Source organism: Uranotaenia lowii, chromosome 2 (assembly GCF_029784155.1).
Source record: "Uranotaenia lowii strain MFRU-FL chromosome 2, ASM2978415v1, whole genome shotgun sequence".
In the NCBI taxonomy this organism is placed as follows: domain Eukaryota; kingdom Metazoa; phylum Arthropoda; class Insecta; order Diptera; family Culicidae; genus Uranotaenia; species Uranotaenia lowii.
The window spans coordinates 35,859,611-35,881,350 of NC_073692.1; the positions used below are offsets into that span (position 1 = coordinate 35,859,611).

The 21,740-nt window shown below is 33.4% G+C and overlaps 1 protein-coding gene across 5 annotated transcripts in view; it reads left to right on the top strand.

Moving 5' to 3' along the window:
* Positions 1–4,105: 4,105 nt before the first annotated feature.
* LOC129746181 (uncharacterized) overlaps positions 4,106–21,740 on the top strand; it is a 48,535-nt gene continuing 30,900 nt past the window's right edge. For all 5 annotated transcript variants that reach the window (XR_008737259.1, XR_008737260.1, XM_055739724.1 and 2 more), the window contains exon 1: positions 4,106–4,387. Coding sequence is in view for 3 of the 5 variants with exons in the window: in XM_055739724.1 (XP_055595699.1) it covers positions 4,117–4,387 (271 nt within the window). In the remaining 2 variants the exon portion in view is untranslated. The remainder of the gene's footprint in view (positions 4,388–21,740) is intronic.

The window sequence follows — 21,740 nt, forward strand, 5'->3', positions numbered from 1 at the left end:
CTTCATATCGAGATTTTGCATTATCCAGAATGGAATGAACAGGTTGCCATAGATGCAGAAGTTGTTGATTGGAAATATTTTCATTTAAACTTGCTTGTTTTCAAAGGAAACTTTCAAAGGAAACTTGAACCTCCTTTAACATTCTCAAAGATATCGAGACTTACATTTATGTTAAAATGATGCCGATAACACCACGTTGACGTGGTGTGGAAGAAAATATTTCATTTGAGATAAAAATCTTAGCTGTATATCTTTAAAACTTTTAAACATTTCATTTAGGACTTTTTCGTCTCCTTTGAGACTCTGTTTGTGATTTTTTCCCGTTTCCTTTGAGACCTTTTTTAAAGTCTGCTTTGAGACTGCTCCGAGCTCTCTTTTGAGGCTTAGGTCTCCTTTGAGACCTTTTTTAAGCTCTCCTTTGAGGCTAAGGTCTTCTTTGGGACTATTTTAAGCTCTCTTTTGAGGCTAAGGTCTTCTTTGAGACTATTTCAAGCTCTCCTTGGAGGCTTAGGTCTCCTTTGAGACTAATTTGAGCTCTCCTTTGAGGCTTTTAAAATATCTCGTTTGAGATTATTTTGTCGAATCTTCTTTAAGATTCTGGTGTATTATTTCACCATATTTATTACTTACTCAGCTAAATATTTCTTGTAACATTCCGTGCACAGGGTTCGCCTCGTCGCCAATGTTGTAATCAGGGAATATCCGGATTGAATATGGTAAATAACTTCCAACTGATAGCTATGTATATGCTTGTATTCATTCGAAATCTTCCTATGTTAATTGACAATTATATTTTTGTGTATAGTTTACGATTGCTTTGATTTCTATAATTTCAAGTTGAAATGCAAAACTACCACAGGGTCCAATGAAAGTTTTACCGCTATCTCAGATCTTTCGGTAGAAAAAAAATCATACTTTAAAGAAACGACATACAATTTTGGCTTTGCTTAGCTGTATTTCATTTCCCAATGAACCGATTTCAAAACTCAAATTTTAATTTTTTGTCGTTAATTTGAGCTTTATTTTCATAGAACATACCTGGTCTGTCAAAATTTCCAGTTCTTCAGTATATTGGAATGATGATAAAGATGTTTGAAAAGTGCGCTTCGGGTCATATTGACCTGAACAGCTTTGGAGGTTTAATGAAATAAAAAATCTGTTAATTTACGACATTTTTCATCTAACCGGATAGTTTGTGATGTTTTTTTTTTTGCATAGCTCTTTCAGTCTAAGATTAACTCCGTATCTCTCCTATATGTATGGTCCAAATTCACAAATAAATTCCAATTCAGAAAATGGTCACCTCCTCCCTTGATTTTTTTTTCAATAGGATCAGTAGAGAATTTATAAATTAAAAAAAAAAGTTCATCAAATACTACAGTTACACTTACAGTAACAGAAAAAAGCGATATTTTTTAAGGAATATAAGCAAATAAAAAGGTTTTGCCTTGGCAGGATGTTCAAACAAAGATTTATAACACGTCCTTCTCGATTTTGGCAACATACCAGAACACTTTTGTCGCCAAAATCGGGTCGTGCCAAAAACGAACGGTTTTTTCAACTTTTTTTTTGGTTGTTTCTAAAATCTAACTGCTGTTGTTGTCATAAGCATCATTTTTCGTCAGTTTTTGAAAATTTTTGGGCATTTGTTATTACTTTTTATAATGTTATAGATTCATAAGGCACCTTTTTTGGTTTTGTTTATCATGTCATATTTACATTTTATACATTTTACATAAATTTTTCATATTTTTGTGTCATCTCTAATCTTTTATTTGTATTGTTTTTTTTTTTTTTTCAAATAACCGTTCGATATGGCACATGTGACAAAATAGAATTGTGCTAAGTTTGTAAAATTTTCAAGGATTTCAAAAACAATAAAATTTCATAAAAAGAAAAAAAATTAATAAAATACCAAAAAAAACCGAATGGTATAGTCACAAAAATGAAGAGATGACAAATACAAAAAAAAATGATTAAATCGACAAAAAAAAATTACAAAAATGATAGAAATAGCTAAAATTGGCAAAACGCTAGAGCAAGTGAGAATTCGACCATCGAAAAGCTGGAATCCAGACCAGACCACACTTATCTGGAGGCACATTCCGGATTTTTTTTTGCACAGGTGTGAATCTGGACAGACTTTCCGTGCGAAGTGGATATTCCGTGGATATTTATCCATCTATGTGAATATTCCACACTGTCATTCGTAGATGATCGTGCAACTCTCAACAAGATACTCAAGGATGTTTCCCCCGGTTAAACTTTTGAAAACATGTAAAAAATCATGCGCACTTTTATGGGCAAAAGATTTTAACAAAATGTTATATTTACTTCGGAAAAAGAAGTTTGATTTTTGTTTATTATTTTCTAAATTGGTTAAATATGGGAATTTTAAAGTAATTTCAAACCAAAATAGATTTTGAATAATTTTTAAAGCATAAGTCAAAACTCTTTGCAGTTTTCAATAAAGTTGAAATATCTACGAAATGCGAAAAAATCACACATTCAGTTGCGAATATCTCACCGCAGTGAACTCGTATCGCGTTGCAATCTACTAACAAACTTGTTCCTCATTTTTTTAACTATAAATTATGCAATTCTGAGCTATTTAGCGTACAGGAGGCATATTCTAGGGCGTAAAGAGTGAAAGTATGTTGATTTTCATACACTTTGCCGACAATCTCCATACAAGTCGATTGCGCCAGCTCGTGCTTCAATCAATTGAGCTGAATCTTTCAAAAAATCTTTTTTTTTCACATAATAGCCCCAATCTGGAGAATGTCCCGTTAAAAAATGTTAAAAAAATCATCCCATACAAATATGGACAAGTCTCTAGTATGAAAGGATATCAAAATAAGTTTATTGAGGAAATTAGTAATTCATCTCTTCTTTACATTTTTTTTTTTCAAAAAACCTCTGATTTCGTTCAATGAAATTCAGCAATTAATGTCGACTTATTAGTAACAGCTCCTCCTTCTATCTCTCTCACGCTCTCTTACGATGACCCCGTTTTATTAGGGGATTATTGTCAGATCAGCACAACGAGGGGAAAATTGATAAGTCACGAGATGAGCCTCGCAGAATAAGCCCCAATCAAGCTGTGTAACATTTTTTCGTTCTTGACCGCTCGCTGTATGAATAGGTATACCACATGCGTTATTCGCAAACCACAACACTTAGAAAAATTTAAAAAACGCAAAAATACTTGCATTTTAAAAATAAAAATAGTCCTGTCGTTAAATTCGCGAAAAAAAAATTATATAAGGCATACTTATCATTTAAAGTTCCAAAACCGTCATTTGACCGCCTCCGGTACGTTTAGTGTTAATAACGTTTCTGTACCAAATTTTATGTTTCAAAAATTAATATTGTACCTAGTTCAGTTCTCAGTCATCGATGACTAAATCAAACTGTTTAAGCAATGACCCGACTTCTCGAGAACGCCTCTCTCAATGGAAAACTCGAAACAAATTAGATTAAAGATCGCTCAAAACTAAACCATTTCAACTAGGTCTAAACCCTTTAGAATATCTGTTATAAGGTAAATCGTTTTCTTAAAATAGTCACAACAATTCGGCGAGTTTGTGAGCACCAGCAGGTTATCGAACAAACATTGTTCGTGCGGTGCTTGAGCTTTCGAACGAACAGCAGCAACATGGAAAGAAACGCCAGGTGGTGGTCCTTCCGAAAATTACGTCATTGAGTGAAAGAAGAAGAAGGAATAAAAAACACCATCCGCGTTGCAAGAAAATACCTTGCAAGTTACTAGAAGACACCTCCAACCCATCATTTGATCGTGGTACATACAAGTGTTTTGTAAGCAGCCCATCGCATCATCATCATCATCAGCGGTTCGTCAAAGTGTTTTTGGGGATTTTCTTTCTGCTAAAAGAAGAGGTGAAAATCCGGCCTCCCCCCGTCGTTGTTGTGGCACGTGAGATCCGGCCATCAATTTGTTGGCTTCGTACCCAAATATACAGATCTACTATTCAGATTATTTCGTCAAGTGCAAGTGTTGTTGTTGGGGTGGGTTAAGTGAAATTTGTTTGTGTACAAATTGAAATGGCCCTTTCACCGGACCCGTACGAGCAACGGCTGCAACGGCTCTATCAGATGTTCCAAGCGCACGACGTCGATTCCTGTGGCCGGTTGGATCGGGAAGCGCTTCTGAAACTGTGCCATACGCTGGAACTGCAGGAACGCAGCCAACAGTTAGTGCAGTATGTGTTGCTCAGCAAAGATAGGCAACGTGCTACATTCAAAGAGTTTCGCGAGGGTTTACTGTACATCCTGAACGACGACGAGGAACATCATCAAGGTGCCGGCAAATGTGATGTTGGCACGGGTGAAGTCGAGCAGCGAACCGGCAGCAACAGCAGCACAGGTGAGTTCACCGAACAAGAAAAAAATAAATCGTCATAAATCTCATTTCATCATTCAACCAAAACCGAAAACAAGAAAAAAAAACCGTCACTCAAAACTTTCCCAAAGATGGGAGATAAAATCGGCGGTTTGATGAACACATTTTAAGGGCACATGGCTGTTTTTTCTTCTTCTCTAACTTTCGGTGTTTGCTGATGATGACCCGGTGGCATTTCATGTCATGTCGTGCCATTGCTATATACTAAAGTAGTTTAGTTTGTCAAAACCGATTTAAGAGCCGAAATTACTTATTGTTTGGTTTGTTTGATCGTTGCAAAACAACTTACAAGCGTACACCACTACCTGGTTTCCCATGTTTCACCGACTTCTGGCTAATTTTGGTTAAAAATAGGATAGCTTGGAGGGAATGAGGAAATTTTACGTAATGTGTTAAAATTACAAAAAATATCGAAAATAACAAATATTAAAAAAAAAAACAAAATAAGTAAAATAACAAAAATTAAAAAATTACAAAAGATTGAAATGACAAATTTGAAAAAAAAGACTGAAATTGCAAAAATGACAAAAAGGCAAAGAGTGCAAAAGTAACAAAAAAAAAAAGTACTTACACTGCCGGCCAAAAGTTTGGGATCACCCACTAAAAAACATGCAAATTTTGATCGTTCATATCTCAGCCGTCTTAGGACATATTGAAAATCTTCTGATCTCATTTGAAAGATAATGAGCAATAGCTATCTCGGAGGTATTTTGCCTAAATATAATGTTTTAGTTTTGAACTTAAAACTTAACCTAAAGTTATACCATTTTCAAAAAATCGCACTCAATATTCAAAGCCGATCATCTCGGGATAGGGTGGACCAAATCTCAAAATTTGAGTGGCATTAGAATTCCTGTTCTTTACTTCTCAAAACACAATCAAAAAATTTTGTGAAAAAATTCAAAAACGTATTTTTAATTAATAATATAGACACTTGAGTTATCGCCCAAAAGTTTGGGATCACCTCTTTGTATGATGAGTTTGGGATCATTCTTATAAAAACATGCAAATTTGTTTTATTCATATCTTTCTCATCTAACATCGTATTGCAGATCTGATGGGTTCATTTGGAAGCTAAGGAATTGTTGTTTTTTAATAAATTCATTCAAAAATTATATTTTGAAGTGATAACCATAAAAAATCACCTAAATTTAATTGTTTTTTTGAAAGTTCCCAGATTTTTTTTATAGTTCTCACCTTAAAATATAATTTTTGAATGAATTTATTAAAAAACAACAATTCCTAAGCTTCCAAATGAACCCTTCAGCTCTGCAATACGATGTTAGATGAGAAAGATATAAATAAAATAAATTTGCATGTTTTTATAAGAATGATCCCAAACTCACCATACAAAGAGGTGATCCCAAACTTTTGGACGATAACTCAAGTGTCTATATTATTAATTAAAAATACATTCTTGAATTTTTTCTCAAATATTTTTGATTGTGTTTTGAGAAGTAAAGAACAGGAATTTTAATGCCACTCAAATTTTGAGATTTGGTCCACCCTATCCCGAGATGATCGGCTTTGAGTATAGAGTGCGACTTTTTGAAAATGTTATAACTTTAGGTTAAGTTTTAAGTTCAAAACTTAAACATTATATTTGGACAAAATACCTCCGAGATAGCTATTGCTCGTTATCTTTCAAATGAGATCAGAAGATTTTCAATATGTCTTAAGACGGCTGAGATATGAACGATCAAAATTTGCATGTTTTTTAGTGGGTGATCCCAAACTTTTGGCCGGCAGTGTACATTACAAAAATGATGAAAATGACAGAAATTAAAAAAAAAAATGACAAAAATGACAGAAATAACAAAACTGACAAAAATCACAAAACTGACAAATATTACAAAAATGACAAAAATTACAAAAATGATGGAAATGACAGAAATTACAAAACTGACAAAAATGACAAAAATTACAAAAATGATGGAAATGACAGAAATTACAAAACTGACAAAAATGACAAAAATGACAAAAATGACAAAAATTACAAAAAAGACAAAAATAACAAAAATTACAAAAATTACAAAAATGACAAAAAAGACAAAAATGACAAAAATGACAAAAATGACAAAAATGACAAACATTACAAAAAATTCAAAAAAAATCAAAAATAACAAAATAACAAAAATGACAAAAATGACAAAAATGACAAAAATGACAAAAATGACAAAAATGACAAAAATGACAAAAATGACAAAAATGACAAAAATGACAAAAATGACAAAAATGACAAAAATGACAAAAATGACAAAAATGACAAAAATGACAAAAATGACAAAAATGACAAAAATGACAAAAATGACAAAAATGACAAAAATGACAAAAATGACAAAAATGACAAAAATGACAAAAATGACAAAAATGACAAAAATGACAAAAATGACAAAAATGACAAAAATGACAAAAATGACAAAAAAGACAAAAATGACAAAATTGACGAAAATCACAAAAATGACAAAAATGACAAATATGACAAAAATGACAAAAATGACAAAAATGACAAAAATGACAAAAATGACAAAAATGACAAAAATGACAAAAATGACAAAAATGACAAAAATGACAAAAATGACAAAAATGACAAAAATGACAAAAATGACAAAAATGACAAAAATGACAAAAATGACAAAAATGACAAAAATGACAAAAATGACAAAAATGACAAAAATGACAAAAATGACAAAAATGACAAAAATGACAAAAATGACAAAAATGACAAAAATGACAAAAATGACAAAAATGACAAAAATGACAAAAATGACAAAAATGACAAAAATGACAAAAATGACAAAAATGACAAAAATGACAAAAATGACAAAAATGACAAAAATGACAAAAATGACAAAAATGACAAAAATGACAAAAATGACAAAAATGACAAAAATGACAAAAATGACAAAAATGACAAAAATGACAAAAATGACAAAAATGACAAAAATGACAAAAATGACAAAAATGACAAAAATGACAAAAATGACCAAAATGGCAAAAATGACAAAAATGACCAAAACGACAAAAATGACAAAAATGACCACATTTTCATATGTGATGAAAGGAATTAGAGAAACATGAACTATCAAAGAACGAAAGAACATAAGCCGTAAATATCATGAAGATTTCGAAAAAGATACAACGGCTCACCGACAGGACTTGAACCTGCAATCTCCGCTTCGGTACAACGGCGCGTTAGCCAATTCCACCACGGTGAACGTGATGGAACCGGCGAACACGAGCAATCGAGCTCTGCCGATCAACTGCTGGACCTTCTATCGAAACACCATGTATATCCCGCATGTGATCTTTTCCCTCTATTGATCTCTCTTGTTTCTCTAACCCCACCCATCGACTCGGGATTTTAGCCGAGCGAGCACATGGTCGATTGCTTCGGGTTTTGCCGCAACTAGCTCGATTGCTCGTGTTCGCCGGTTCCATCACGTTCACCGTGGTGGAATTGGCTAACGCGCCGTTGTACCGAAGCGGAGATTGCAGGTTCAAGTCCTGTCGGTGAGCCGTTGTATCTTTTTCGAAATCTTCATGATATTTACGGCTTATGTTCTTTCGTTCTTTGATAGTTCATGTTTCTCTAATTCCTTTCATCACATATGAAAATGTGATCATTTTCAGGTACAAAGATGTACCAAGCGATTTCATAACATCAGTATTGACAAAAATGACAAAAATGACAAAAATGACAAAAATGACAAAAATGACAAAAATGACAAAAATGACAAAAATGACAAAAATGACAAAAATTACAAAAAATACAAAAATGACAAAAATGACAAAAATGACAAAAATGACAAAAATGACAAAAATGACAAAAATGACAAAAATGACAAAAATGACAAAAATGACAAAAATGACAAAAATGACAAAAATGACAAAAATGACAAAAATGACAAAAATGACAAAAATGACAAAAATGACAAAAATGACAAAAATGACAAAAATGACAAAAATGACAAAAATGACAAAAATGACAAAAATGACAAAAATGACAAAAATGACAAAAATGACAAAAATGACAAAAATGACAAAAATGACAAAAATGACAAAAATGACAAAAATGACAAAAATGACAAAAATGACAAAAATGACAAAAATGACAAAAATGACAAAAATGACAAAAATGACAAAAATGACAAAAATGACAAAAATGACAAAAATGACAAAAATGACAAAAATGACAAAAATGACAAAAATGACAAAAATGACAAAAATGACAAAAATGACAAAAATGACAAAAATGACAAAAATGACAAAAATGACAAAAATGACAAAAATGACAAAAATGACAAAAATGACAAAAATGACAAAAATGACAAAAATGACAAAAATGACAAAAATGACAAAAATGACAAAAATGACAAAAATGACAAAAATGACAAAAATGACAAAAATGACAAAAATGACAAAAATGACAAAAATGACAAAAATGACAAAAATGACAAAAATGACAAAAATGACAAAAATGACAAAAATGACAAAAATGACAAAAATGACAAAAATGACAAAAATGACCAAAATGGCAAAAATGACAAAAATGACCAAAACGACAAAAATGACAAAAATGACCACATTTTCATATGTGATGAAAGGAATTAGAGAAACATGAACTATCAAAGAACGAAAGAACATAAGCCGTAAATATCATGAAGATTTCGAAAAAGATACAACGGCTCACCGACAGGACTTGAACCTGCAATCTCCGCTTCGGTACAACGGCGCGTTAGCCAATTCCACCACGGTGAACGTGATGGAACCGGCGAACACGAGCAATCGAGCTCTGCCGATCAACTGCTGGACCTTCTATCGAAACACCATGTATATCCCGCATGTGATCTTTTCCCTCTATTGATCTCTCTTGTTTCTCTAACCCCACCCATCGACTCGGGATTTTAGCCGAGCGAGCACATGGTCGATTGCTTCGGGTTTTGCCGCAACTAGCTCGATTGCTCGTGTTCGCCGGTTCCATCACGTTCACCGTGGTGGAATTGGCTAACGCGCCGTTGTACCGAAGCGGAGATTGCAGGTTCAAGTCCTGTCGGTGAGCCGTTGTATCTTTTTCGAAATCTTCATGATATTTACGGCTTATGTTCTTTCGTTCTTTGATAGTTCATGTTTCTCTAATTCCTTTCATCACATATGAAAATGTGATCATTTTCAGGTACAAAGATGTACCAAGCGATTTCATAACATCAGTATTGACAAAAATGACAAAAATGACAAAAATGACAAAAATGACAAAAATGACAAAAATGACAAAAATGACAAAAATGACAAAAATGACAAAAATTACAAAAAATACAAAAAATACAAAAATGACAAAAATGACAAAAATGACAAAAATGACAAAAATGACAAAAATGACAAAAATGACAAAAATGACAAAAATGACAAAAATGACAAAAATGACAAAAATGACAAAAATGACAAAAATGACAAAAATGACAAAAATGACAAAAATGACAAAAATGACAAAAATGACAAAAATGACAAAAATGACAAAAATGACAAAAATGACAAAAATGACAAAAATGACAAAAATGACAAAAATGACAAAAATGACAAAAATGACAAAAATGACAAAAATGACAAAAATGACAAAAATGACAAAAATGACAAAAATGACAAAAATGACAAAAATGACAAAAATGACAAAAATGACAAAAATGACAAAAATGACAAAAATGACAAAAATGACAAAAATGACAAAAATGACAAAAATGACAAAAATGACAAAAATGACAAAAATGACAAAAATGACAAAAATGACAAAAATGACAAAAATGACAAAAATGACAAAAATGACAAAAATGACAAAAATGACAAAAATGACAAAAATGACAAAAATGACAAAAATGACAAAAATGACAAAAATGACAAAAATGACAAAAATGACAAAAATGACAAAAATGACAAAAATGACAAAAATGACAAAAATGACAAAAATGACAAAAATGACAAAAATGACAAAAATGACAAAAATGACAAAAATGACAAAAATGACAAAAATGACAAAAATGACAAAAATGACAAAAATGACAAAAATGACAAAAATGACAAAAATGACAAAAATGACAAAAATGACCAAAATGGCAAAAATGACAAAAATGACCAAAACGACAAAAATGACAAAAATGACCACATTTTCATATGTGATGAAAGGAATTAGAGAAACATGAACTATCAAAGAACGAAAGAACATAAGCCGTAAATATCATGAAGATTTCGAAAAAGATACAACGGCTCACCGACAGGACTTGAACCTGCAATCTCCGCTTCGGTACAACGGCGCGTTAGCCAATTCCACCACGGTGAACGTGATGGAACCGGCGAACACGAGCAATCGAGCTCTGCCGATCAACTGCTGGACCTTCTATCGAAACACCATGTATATCCCGCATGTGATCTTTTCCCTCTATTGATCTCTCTTGTTTCTCTAACCCCACCCATCGACTCGGGATTTTAGCCGAGCGAGCACATGGTCGATTGCTTCGGGTTTTGCCGCAACTAGCTCGATTGCTCGTGTTCGCCGGTTCCATCACGTTCACCGTGGTGGAATTGGCTAACGCGCCGTTGTACCGAAGCGGAGATTGCAGGTTCAAGTCCTGTCGGTGAGCCGTTGTATCTTTTTCGAAATCTTCATGATATTTACGGCTTATGTTCTTTCGTTCTTTGATAGTTCATGTTTCTCTAATTCCTTTCATCACATATGAAAATGTGATCATTTTCAGGTACAAAGATGTACCAAGCGATTTCATAACATCAGTATTGACAAAAATGACAAAAATGACAAAAATGACAAAAATGACAAAAATGACAAAAATGACAAAAATGACAAAAATGACAAAAATGACAAAAATTACAAAAAATACAAAAAATACAAAAATGACAAAAATGACAAAAATGACAAAAATGACAAAAATGACAAAAATGACAAAAATGACAAAAATGACAAAAATGACAAAAATGACAAAAATGACAAAAATGACAAAAATGACAAAAATGACAAAAATGACAAAAATGACAAAAATGACAAAAATGACAAAAATGACAAAAATGACAAAAATGACAAAAATGACAAAAATGACAAAAATGACAAAAATGACAAAAATGACAAAAATGACAAAAATGACAAAAATGACAAAAATGACAAAAATGACAAAAATGACAAAAATGACAAAAATGACAAAAATGACAAAAATGACAAAAATGACAAAAATGACAAAAATGACAAAAATGACAAAAATGACAAAAATGACAAAAATGACAAAAATGACAAAAATGACAAAAATGACAAAAATGACAAAAATGACAAAAATGACAAAAATGACAAAAATGACAAAAATGACAAAAATGACAAAAATGACAAAAATGACAAAAATGACAAAAATGACAAAAATGACAAAAATGACAAAAATGACAAAAATGACAAAAATGACAAAAATGACAAAAATGACAAAAATGACAAAAATGACAAAAATGACAAAAATGACAAAAATGACAAAAATGACAAAAATTACAGAAATGACAAAACTGACGAAAATCACAGAAATTACAAAACTGATGAAAATTACAAAAATGAAAAAATGACAAAAATGACAAAAATGACAAAAATGACAAAAATGACAACAATGACAAAAATGACAATTTGTTAATAGAAACTTGCTTATGTATTCAAAAACCAAACAAGCTAAACCTTAAGTTATAGTTAAATTCAGAATTTTTATTTTCAAATTTTCCTAATTTTTCTACAAAAAACTTAGCTTCTATGTACTTATACTAGAGAAAACTGAAGATAAAGCACAGAAAAAAAAACAACAGTAAAACGATGTTCTATTTTGAGCCTACACTAGAGTGCCCCAAATGACCCGACATTTGACCCGACAAGTTATGCGCTGTAGGTTTAAATTGATCCTAGGCCTAGTACAAGGTCTCATGCCAAATTTGGGCCAGATCGGATCATGGGAAAGAGTCCCTCGAGGAGCCTAAAGTTTGTGTGGGATTTTGGGACATTTTGTTCGGAGGGGACCACGAAAATCCAGTTTTTCATGAAAAACTTTGGTCCTCTTCGGCCGATTTCTTTTAAAAACGATTTTTCTTAAAGCCTAAACTATGAAAAATATTTCATCCGAAGACTGCATTTCGATTCAAGTTATGACACAAAAGTTATAAAGCTTCAAAAAAAGAATCTTTTTTAAGAGTGATATTCATCACTATTAATGAGAGACACTGCTTCGAACATTTTGACGCATCATTAACAGTGATGAATATCACCCTGAAAAAAGTTACCCCATTTTTGAAGTTTGATAACTTTTTTATCATAAGTCGAATCGAAATGCAGTCTTCGGATGAAATATTTGTCATAGTTTACGCTTTAAGAAACACCATTTTCAAAAGAAATCGGCCGAAGGGACCAAAGTTTTTCATGAAAAACTGGATTTTCGTGGTCCCCTCCGAACAAAATGTCTCAAAATCCCATTCAAATTTTAGGCTCGTTGAGCGACCGATTCCCGTGATCCGATCGGGCCCAAATTTGGCATGAAACCTTGTATTAGGCTTAGGATCAATTTAAGCATGCAGCGCATAACATTTCACAAGCTTGACATTTCTCATACAAATTTAGGGCAGTCTAGCCTATACTCAAAAGAAAAGCATAGTAAAACTACTAAATCCATGGTTTAAATGAACAACAAGCTACCATATTTTTGAGTCAAATATTCTTTGTCATTTAAAATACCTCACGCATAGTTATTTTACCATGTGCTGAATTTGGATGCGCATAGTAAATTCGACTGTGTTTTAGTAAAATTCTCAATGAAAGGATGCGTTGTTTTACTTCGTGGGTAGAAAAATTGAAACGTTTCATGATAAAACTAGTATGTGTTATGATAGAGATTAGTATGCATGAGCAGCTTGATTTGAAAATTAAATTTACTATGCATGTTTGTTTGTTTATTTGCTTGCATGGATGATGGCATTATTTAAAAAAACTTAAATTTACACTTCCGAAACACGCCGGTTAATGTTCTTCCGATTCTCTGGAAAGATTTTTCAAAGTTATAAAATTTGAAAGCAGCTCAAAATGTGTTTATATACTTACGGGTCTGATAAAATTTTTCAATTTTTTTAAATCTCGATTACTTTGATAGGAAAACTCATAAGCTTCTTCGCTATCCGATGGATAGCAAAAAAAAAAAAGATTACAATTGGTTTGGTCCTTATGCGGATTAATTATGACTATTTTTGCAAAGCCTTTTTATAACTTTTAGGCGCTGTTTTTAGCGCCTGTTTTTTTTTTAAGAAAATGCTGTTTAATTAAAGACAGTTTTTCCTGATGTTCAGAACTCTGATTTGTAGATCCTAACACGGAATTTAAAAAAACTCAAAACAAAAATAAACACAAAGCAGTGAAATCTTGAAGAAACCCGCCAAACTTCTATTTATTTCTGGTGCAGTTCATAATTGGGTCATCCATTTCACCTGTCAAAAAACCAATCGATAGCACCAATCGTTCCCGAATAGATTCGGTTCATTACTGCTACTCGAGGCACTTCCGCTAATGGAACCACACGTTCAAAAACACGGACGGAAACACGAACTCGTTCAGCGCAATGCGACGAACCCCCTGAAGAAGTCGGGGATAATATCGTTCGTCTACACAAGTGCCCTGGACACGGCCACACGTAGACCAAACAAATAATAAAATCCCAACCCCACATCATGACGATGGTATTTATTCTGTACCTAGTGGTATTTTTTTTGTTTAGCCTGTTCCCTGTAGAAAGTTTTCAAGTCGCGTGGCACTTGATGCTCTACAACTTCTAGTGCCAAAGTAGTCAAGTGGTGAAGTTAGTACAGGGCGAGAATTGGTAAGCGAGGGTCGGACAACACCTGATGGGAATTGCACCGGACAATAATTTCCCACACCTCTTGATGTTACCGTGTTCCGTTGTTTTTCTTTTATTGTAGGTCCAACCCAGAGGGTAAAAACCGTGGAAATTCACGCGATATGGTCATTTCTGCGTCGGGTGCACCTCGACAGACGAGAGATAGAGAGAGGGGGGCCGAGTGGGTGTTCTATATTCTTACACCTAGTGGCGCCAGTTTTTTTTAATGTGAAATTTCCCCATTCAGATAGTCGTAAATTATAAGCTAATGAAGGAAAATTGTCAAAACATGAGGGGAAAATTTTGTGAACGAACCTGATTTCATTTGTTCTCAGAAACGAAAATATACAGGTATACCGTAATTTCAGTCACCTAACTGAATATTTTTACTACTCCAGACATGTGCTGGGTCACATGTTGCTTGAATGGTCATTTACTGTAAATTGCACCTTACTTCCTAGTTTTATTTTATTGCACAAGCCACTCATGCATTTCCAAACCCTCTTGTTGAGAATCGATGCCAGAAGTGTGCAAAGGAACGAATTGCATGACCCTCTCATGAACTGTATTCGTCTTTTTTCGCACTTCAAACACCATCGAGCTGTCACTTATGTGTCAATAACACGTCACTTTCCATGCCATCCTTTGATGGAATACAAAAACAATCGAATCGCGCGCAGGGATGACACGTGCTCACTGCATCGCGCAGCGAAACCATTTAACTTTATTCGGTTTTATGATTAGGCTTTCTTCGAAGGAGCAATGTGATTTTATCTCCCCATGAATTTTTCTCATTTTTTTTAAATATTTGTATCAATTCATCATTACATTTATATTACATTATTACATTAAATTAGGCGTTCAGCTCAATAGTGAACTGTTCAGAGCCCTATACCCAAGTAACAATTTAAGTTTTATTCCAACCTTAACAGTTCGCTTAAGACTATTTCCTAAAGCTACTTTATTGTTTATCGTTTATTGTTTATTTGATACAACATCATCTGACATATTTAGGTGTCTTAATGATCTACTTAACATTATTTGTACATTAAACGATACTTTTCCTAATTTCTTAGTTGGTCACTTAAGTCAGATTCAATACGGCGTTTGAAAGTTGAAATGGAAACATTGAAGCCGAAGACAGCATAATAACGTAGAAAGCATAGTTTTGCAGAACGGAGAGGGTCGTTACTGCCATATCGCGTGCTTCTAGGTTCCAGGGAGAGCAAGTTTCTATTACGTAGGGTTCTTTCTGGAGCATAAATATTACAGCGAGATAGTAGCCAGGAGCAGTCAATTTCGTTCCGAAGAATCTTTGCCAAAACAGCGATTGACCGATGGAACGACGATCCGACTGCGTATGAAGTCCAAGCAGAGCACAACGATGAGCGTATGGCGGTAGGTTTAAAGGATTCTCCCAAGGTAGTTCACGAAGAGCATAACGAACGAACCGACGTTGAATTGCTTCAAAACGCGCTATCCAAGCTTCAAAAGGCCACCATACTAGGTTCGCAGATTCCAATGTTGATCGCACCAGGCAACAATACAGAGCTCGCAACCGAGTGGACCAGTGAATTCTTTAATCAAACGTATAATTAATCCAAGCATTCGGTTAGCTTTCTCGAGTACCACAGAGTAATGCCGCTTAAAAGTCATTTGACTGTCCAACAAAACGCCAAGATCCTTTATCTCCTCAACACAATGCAACTGCTCGCCCAGAATATCGTAATTATGAATGAATGGATTTTTCCTACGCCCAAACGGCCAAATAATACAGCACTTCGTAACGCTCAAAACTAGTAAATTATTGGCGCACCAGTTTACAACTGTATCCAAGAAGCGTTGTAATTCATAACAGTCAGCTTTACTTTTTATGACTAAAAATATTTTTAAGTCGTCCGCGTACAGGAGAACTCCACATCCAATGAGCAACTAGTTGATATCATTACAAAACAGCGTAAACAACAAAGGACCCAAATTGCTGCCTTGGGGTACCCCAGACTTTGGAATGAAGTCAGAAGATTCAGCTGAACCAATTTTCACAGCCAATCGACGATCTCTTAATTAGCTTCTGATCCACGCATACAATCGTTCGGAAAATCCCAATCGATGCAATTTTTTCAGAAGAATATCGTGGTTTTCAGAATCAAATGCCGCGGAAATGTCGGTATATATCGCGTCGATTTGTTTGCCGGCATCCATGTTTGATTGAAGGTCAGGTTTGAAGTTACAGAGCGTTTAGGAAAAAATCCATGCTGGTTCTGAAAGATCCAGTTCCGGCAAGCCGAAAACATGATATCGTTGACAATCCTCTCAAATACTTTCGAGCAGGCAGCTAGCGATGTGACACCACGGTAGTTAAGAACATCTTTTTTGTCACCTTTTTTGTACACTGGGCTCATTAACGATTTTTTCCAGATTGTAGGAAATTTTTGCTGTTCTAGAGACTGAGTGAAAATGCTTGTCAGAGGTTTCACCAGTAAGCCAAAGCGCGTTCTACGCTATTAGCACAAGTACTTTACTTTAAAGCTAACATATGGCCAATAAGGCCCTGCTTTGTTAACGTCTTTAAAGCTAATTCTATACGCTATAATAAAACATACACAGCTATCCACAGCTTTTTTTTAAACTACGTCACGGATTCTGATAGGAATTTTACGGTGGCAGCTGTGGAATCTGAAAGAAATTTTACTGTGAGAGCTTTCTGTTCCGTGGTTTTTCTCGTGTTATCACTTACTCTCCCAAGCATTCGGTGATTGGTGAAGATTGCATTTAAATTATTTTTAAAAATATTTTCACTTTTATTTTTAATATGTCATAGCATGAAACTTAGTGCAACATCAGATTTCTGGTGAAATATACACGAAATAGCATCAAAACATATGCGCGCCTCAAATAAAATCAAGGTTGACACAATTTTAAGAATTTGTTTAATTAATCAATTATGATTTAAGTAACATTTAAATTTGCTCAAATGATGCAATTTTTGTTTCGCATTAAAATTCATAACCTTTACAACAAATAGTACCGAAAAAATTGTTAAATTTGTTTAAAATGTCTAGTTTTTAGTAGGGGAGAGTGGGGTATCGTGGGCCATGGGGAAACGTGGGCCACTTTTAATATCTCAGATGTGTGTTGAGATAAAAATCTCAAATCAACTGTCATCGTCTTCGCTTTGCGTGAGCATGTATTCCTATATGTTGTTGACTGAAATACACATCATATGCTTCTTTTATTTATTAAGCTAAAAAAAGTTAGAAAAATTTACTTACATAATTTAAAAAACACCCACTAATTTCATCGATGGGGAACCTAAAGTGCATAACAAAACTAACTAACTAACTAACTAATTAAAAAATTTAAAAAAAACCTTATGATACCTTGAAAATGTAGAAAACCATACAATTTTTTATTTTCATTTTATCTTTTATAATAAAGAAGTTATGGAACAACGAAAAAAAGTGGCCCACGATTCCCAACTCTCCCATATTATAATATTATGGCGCACACAAAAGCAAAATGGCGCACACAGGGGTAAATGCACCTAATAGGCGATCAAAATTATTTGCGGACAAACGGTAAACGGTAGATATTTGATGTCATCGCAACATTTTTATATTTTTTGATGATCTATCAACTTCTTGAAAGAAAAAAGTGATTTCTCCATCTGGAAGGGATATAAAAAAATATTTCTTGAAATAATTAGTTTAGAGACTTGATGTCTTCACAAAAGTTGTAGATCTTATTATTTTAAGCAACTTTGTTGAAGACACCATTAAAATCGCATGAAAATCATAAAAGTTACGAGCATTTTAAAAATAACGAGCATTTTAACAAGTAATTTTGAGTTTTTATTTAATATCTTTTTTTGAGAAAGTTGTTCAAATTGTTAAAACACACAATTTTGTGTAACATTTCAAATAAATTTTTCAACTAAGAAAGGAGATATACTACAAAATATCCAAAATAATGCCTTTTTTCAGTAATTTATAATTTTAAGAGTTCGGACGAGTTCGTGTAATTTTTTGAGAGGGTTTTGTTGGTCAAGTTATTGGCTTTCCATTGATATATAAATTTAACATTAGTTTTGGATAGATTTTTTACAAACTAGCAATCAAAAATGAGCAGTTGTAAAATTGTTTTATGCCGGTTAGAAAAATGTAATAAAATAATTTTAACGAACAGTTTTCAAATGATTTTAAGAGACCTTGAATCACAGCTTCGTTTGACGTTTCTCTGTATGGAATACACGCTCATGATGGATTTATCCATTTTTGAGAAAGAGAAGTTTTTCGTAAAAAAATGAGAATTTCGATTTGTTGTTTGGCAAAAGGCATTCATGAAACTTTTCGTTTTGTTTCCTTTTGACTATGATTAGAGGATGGTCAATTACCTTTATATAACAAGTAGGTATTGTTATCAAATAATCTCAGACAATTTTGGAATAGATCATTTTCTGTAATCAAAAGCCTGACCTTAAACCTTTTTTTTTTCAAACGAACACATACATATAGGATCTCAGTGAAACTCCATGTTTCTTTGAAGAGATCTAAATTCTACTTAAGACTAAAGCGTTCATCTTTCAAGGATATAATGGCTAGCATCTTACTAATGCTAACACCACCAACCCACAGAAACAGTTCTATGTATGCCGTGACCGAGACTCGATCTCATGACCTCTGACTTAGAAGACTTGAACGCTATCCTCTAGGCCACGGTCGGCGGCTAAGCTTAGAGCTTAATAATAACCCGCATAATTGAGGATTATAACCAAACGATTTCTTAAATCGTCAAATGACGATTTGATGAAGCGCAATAACTCTTGCAAACGATTATAGAAATTGTAAAATACATTGCCTGAATCGTGAATTCCGAAATAAATGTATTTTGAATATGCAGTTAGCTGGTTATGTAACTGATAAAAACTGATAAAACTGTTGTATGGGAAAACTTTTCTGCTAACAGTATGCCAACGATTTGGGAAACGATATTATTAATAGTTTGCAACATATCAAACTATAATGGTTATTGTTGCACTTGGAAGCGATAAAACGATTTTATAAAACGTGCTTCGGATGTTTTGCTTACGATAATCAGAACTACGTTACGCTTTAAAAAAATCGTAATTTTCAATGATCGGCCATTGCTAGTAGTCTTCATTCTGACTATTCATATCATCTGAAACTTGTTGAGGCTGATGAAAGTATAGAATGAGCATTTTCGCTAGTAATGAAGCTCAATTTCTCCGTCTTTGCTGAGGAGAAGCCTGTGGCTGCAAGAGCGGTTGATCCGGAAAGAATTTTGTTAACTCTTGATTGGATGACGTAAATTATTAACGTAAAGATTAACTTCGCATTGAGAGACAGGGATGGATAAATAAAACAAATACTTTGTTCGGCGTACTTGTAAATTAATTGTTTTATACATTTATTCTTAAAAATTCTAAAAAAAACGTATATTCACACTTTCATTTTCACGCATTGCTTTTATTCGAACCCTAAGAATTGAACGAATAACGATTTGCGGTTTCAGATGAATTTAGCCGTGTTAATTTATATCATTTTGATAGCACGTTGTTCTCAATTTTGAGTGATAATCCTTTCAAAACTGGTTATGCTATCTCAAAAAGAGGAAAAAAGTATAAGCTTGTATACGTTCTTCTCGATTGTCAGATCATCTGTCACTTAGATTTATCATGCCTACATCCGATGTTCCAATAAAACAGTTTTTCAACTTGGCTTGAACGCTAGTTTTAAAAGCGCATTAAGCGCATTATTAAAAATGGTACCAAAGCTCTAACAAAAACAGGAAAGTATATGTTTTATTGAATCTTTAGCAATACTTTTGCAACTTCTTTACAACCCCCTCAGATAGTGTTTTATTCAAGTTTTAGCAAAACTTTCAGGGCTCTTTTAAAACACACGATAAATAAAGCATTTCCTATGTAACAATAAAACCGTTTCAAAAATTGGATGCCATCAAAAGTCTTTATAAAACAATATTAAAACTCAAAAAGCCAATTGGCTTGATCTGTGTTACTTGGGACAGTTTACTAGATAATAAAAATTTATTTATAAGACTTAAATTCGCTGAGCGCAATCAAGTATGTAATGTAGGAGAACATCCTGTAATGGCAAAAGTATTTTAAACTTAAAACTAAAAACTATCCTAAAATTAAACTAATTATAAATAGAACGAATCTCTGCGCTGGAAGACTGCATCGATTTGCCTCTGAAGTTGGAGATGATTTTGTTGGCCATCTCTTCGATCGATTCAATGCCCGCAATCCGATGAAGATCTTCGGTGCTGTGCCAAGGTGGAAGCCGCAAAATCATTTTCAGAACCTTGTTCTGAATCCTCTGGATGGCTTTCTTCCTCGTCGCGCAGCAGCTAGAGACCAAATCGGAACTACATACATTATCGCTGGTCGGAACACCTGCTTGTAGATTCGAATTTTATTTCTCTGGCACAGTCGGGATTTCCTGTTGATGAGAGAATAAAGAGATTTAGTGTATTTATTACATTTAGATTGAATATCTTCAATGTGATTTTTAAAAGTAAGATTCCGATCAAGTGTGAGTCCGCGTGTAGTACGCGATCAGACCATTCTAATGAAACCCCATTAAAAGTTATGCAATGATTTTCATTAGGTTTTAAAAAAATTACTCTTGGCTTATGGGGAAATAAAATAAGTTGAGTTTTGGAAGCGTTAGGAGAAATTTTCCACATTTTCAAGTAATTCAAAAAAGAATTTAAATTTTGTTGCAATCTACTGCGTACCACCCGTAAATTTCGACCTTTGGCTGAAAGCAAAGTATCATCAGCAAACAATCTTCTTCCTTTTCCTTCTGGTACATCAGGAAGATCAGAAGTAAAAATATTGTATAAAATTGGCCCAAGTATACTGCCCTGAGGGACACCAGCTCTAATGGGTGTTTTTTCAGAGAGAAGAATTTTGATAGCTTACTTGTAGGGTTCGGCTAGTCAAAATTTTTTGAATAATTTTGGTGAGATATACAGGAAAATCAAATCGAGCTTATTTAGCTACTAAACCTTTGTGCCAAACACTGTCAAAAGCTTTTTCAATATCTAGAAGAGCAACACCAGTTGAATAACCTTGCTAGCGTTAATCATACTAGTTACAATCAAAAGTTGATGTGTAGTAGAATGTCCCTGACGAAAATCAAATTGTTCATCAGGGAATATAGAATTCTGATTAATGTGAATCATCATTCTATTCAAAAGAACTCTATCAAATAGTTTACTTAAAGAAGGAAGCAAACTAATTGGTCGATAACTTGAAAGCTCTGAAGCACTTTTTAAAGATTTCAAAATTGGAGTTACTTTGGCATTTACCCATTTATTGGGAAAATAAGCCAAGTGAAATCATTTATTGAAGATTTTAACTTAAAAAA